Below are 2,959 nucleotides of genomic sequence, written 5' to 3'. Positions count from 1 at the left end.
CTTCAAGGTGAAATTCCATATTTCCTCTTCAAGTTAGAGAATCTTACAGTTCTTGATCTATCTGGTAATGTGTTGGAAGGACAGATCGAGCTTGAAATGCTTTCAAAGCTCAAAAAGCTTACTGTACTTGGTTTAGGCGGAGGCAACAAATTGTCTTTTCTTGAAGGGAACAACACTTCCATTGTAACATTTCCTTCTCAAATTCAATTTTTGGATTTAAGGTCATGCAACTTAGTTCATTTTCCCAATTTTATACAGCACTTGCAAGAGTTGACTGATCTTTACCTATCAAACAACAGCATAAAGACAATACCGAGTTGGTTATGGAACAAAACAACTCTTCAGAGTTTGGATATTTCCAACAACCTATTGATGGGAGAAATACCCCCCTCCATATGCAACCTGCAGTCACTTGTGGTACTTGATTTATCTTCCAACAATTTAGTTGGCATGATTCCATCATGTTTAGGAAGCTTTAGCCGATCTCTTCACATTTTGAGGCTCGCAGGAAACAAATTGATAGGTAATATTCCTCAAAATTATGCGAAAGAAAATGCACTTCAGTTGATTGATTTTAGCTCAAACAAGTTATATGGTCAATTACCAAGATCATTTATCAATTGCAGAATGCTAGAGCTTCTTGACGTAAGTCATAACCATTTCAATGATTCATTTCCTTCTTGGTTAGGATCTCTCCCTAATTTAAAGGTTATTTTTTTACGTGATAATAAATTTCACGGAGCTATAAAGTGTCCATTAAGATGCACATTTCCTCAGCTTCGTATCATTGATCTTTCTCAAAATGAGTTTTCTGGAGAATTGTCATCAGAAATAATCAAGAATTTCAAATCGATGACACTTTCCAACACAAGCCACCAAGTACAGTTCAAGGACGACGTTTATCAATTGCAACATTCTTGGGTTGACCTTAGTTTGTTTGTATTTCCAATGCATAACAAAGGGGTTGTCATGGAGTATGTTGGGCGTCAATACTTTCATTACATGGTAGCCATTGATCTTTCATGTAACAAAATTTCTGGTGAGATTCCAGATATCATGGGAAGTCTGAATAGGCTTGTCTTGCTTAATTTGTCCAATAACATGTTTACCGGCAGCATCCCATCTTCCTTCGGAAAGCTTTCAAATCTTGAAGTGTTGGACCTTTCTGCCAATAGCCTGTCAGGGGAAATCCCCCAACAACTCACAGAGTTAACATTTTTGGATTTCTTCAATGTGTCTTTCAACAATCTCTCAGGTCCAATCCCAGAAAATAGACAATTTTCCACTTTTCAAGATAATTCATTTGAGGGAAACAAAGGTTTATGCGGGTTTCAATTGTTGAAGAAATGTGAAGATCATCCTAAGCTTCCATTGCAAGAACCTGATGGCGATCAAGATTCTGAGTCGGGATCTTTCTTTGAATTGTATTGGATGGTAATTCTGATTGGATATGGGGGTGGCCTTGTTGCCGGGTTAGCACTGGGAAATGCTTTTGTTGGAGATGTTTTTAGGTTGCTGAAGAGGATCTTTTAAGTCACAATTCTAGATGTTGGTTTTTTCATGTGTGTAATCTTAGACTATTTTCATTTTTGTGTTTGCGTTTGAAGTTATTGTGTTCCTTTTATGTAAGAGTCTGCTATGTGTATACCCAAATAAAAGTAGGCAAGTGAAAAAGATAAAATATAGTCTGTTATATATCTATTTTGTTTTGCTATTTTTTATATAAGAAAAGTCGTACATTGTGTTCTTTGCTTAAATAATCCATTTTCCTTTGCATACTCTCTCTCATGCTTATGCCAAAACAGGAAAACTTGTAAAAGGTAAAGAGAAGCAATTTTTTTTTCTAAAAAAAACAAGTATTCGCTGATATGAATAAAAGTTTAAGTAGGATCAATTTAAATGCTAAATGTGAGAGAAGAAAAAAAAATATTATTATAGAAATACAGATGGATGGAGAATAGTTGGATGGAGAAGTGTTTGAGAATTTAGTAGTACTTGAGTCTCAAGTTTAGGGTGTTGGGAGTATTGGTGTGAAGGCTTCAACCATTTTATGTAATTACTTACATCAAAGTTGGTGACAATATTAATTCCTCTGTACTCAATTGCTGTTATGTCATAGGCTCGTGCTGCTTCCTCTTGTGTGCCTGGTGCCTGCATTAGTTAACAAAATGTTACTTCCATTTTTCCTTTTAGAGGTTGGTTAAACTTGGTTTTCGAAATTGCAAATGTGTTTCTTCTGTAATCCTCAGAATTTTAAATTAACCTTTAAGACCTGAAATTATTTCATAAATAATTTTATTTTATAGTCAGTCAACTTGGTGTTGGCCAGTGATGTGAAATGCTACATTGTATGCTAACATGTTAGCTGATATGGCACATCAACAAAACTGTTGTTGTTAACCGATCAAAGACTAAAATGACTAAGGAAATATAATTTTAGGGATTTAAGTAGTAAATTTGAAAATTAAGAAACTTAAACACGCTTCAAACTTTGAGTGACCAAATTGAGCCTTTGTTGAGTTGTGTTGATTTTAACATACTGTATGTATGTTCCAAGGTAAGGATATTTGTTTCCAAGAACTCTTCCATTCTGACGATGCCTGCAGAACATTGACAAAGCATTAGTGATTCATATCCAACCCCAAAACGCACATTTGTGCTGTGTTCATAAAGACTACTGGATACTCAATCAGAAATACAAGATAGCTATATATAATTAATTTCCACTATTAATAAATACAAAACGTATGAGTTTTTTCGCCAATGAATAATAGCTCAAATGGCATAGTCTCCCCATACTCAATTAAGAGGTTGCGGGTTTGAGTCTCCTATCTTTGGTAAAAAAAAAAAACACGTATTTAACGAAAATATTTAATAACAAAAAAAATTTAATAAAAAATAATCAAAATTTATCTTATTTAATATTTATTAATTATCATTACAAAATTATTCAAATGAT

General features: G+C 33.9%; 1 protein-coding gene across 9 annotated transcripts in view; it reads left to right on the top strand.

Moving 5' to 3' along the window:
• LOC107635297 (receptor-like protein 12) overlaps positions 1 to 1,752 on the top strand; it is a 5,420-nt gene extending 3,668 nt beyond the window's left edge. For 8 of the 9 annotated variants that reach the window (XM_021122004.1, XM_021121999.1, XM_021122003.1 and 5 more), the window contains one exon: positions 8 to 1,752. In XM_021122004.1, the coding sequence (XP_020977663.1) occupies positions 8 to 1,533 (1,526 nt within the window). In that variant the 3' untranslated portion in view covers positions 1,534 to 1,752. The remainder of the gene's footprint in view (positions 1 to 7) is intronic. The other variant, XM_021122000.1, reaches the window with a different exon arrangement.

This window comes from Arachis ipaensis, chromosome B04, assembly GCF_000816755.2.
Source record: "Arachis ipaensis cultivar K30076 chromosome B04, Araip1.1, whole genome shotgun sequence".
NCBI classification, from domain to species: Eukaryota; Viridiplantae; Streptophyta; class Magnoliopsida; order Fabales; family Fabaceae; genus Arachis; species Arachis ipaensis.
This window is presented reverse-complemented; position numbering and strand designations above follow the sequence as displayed.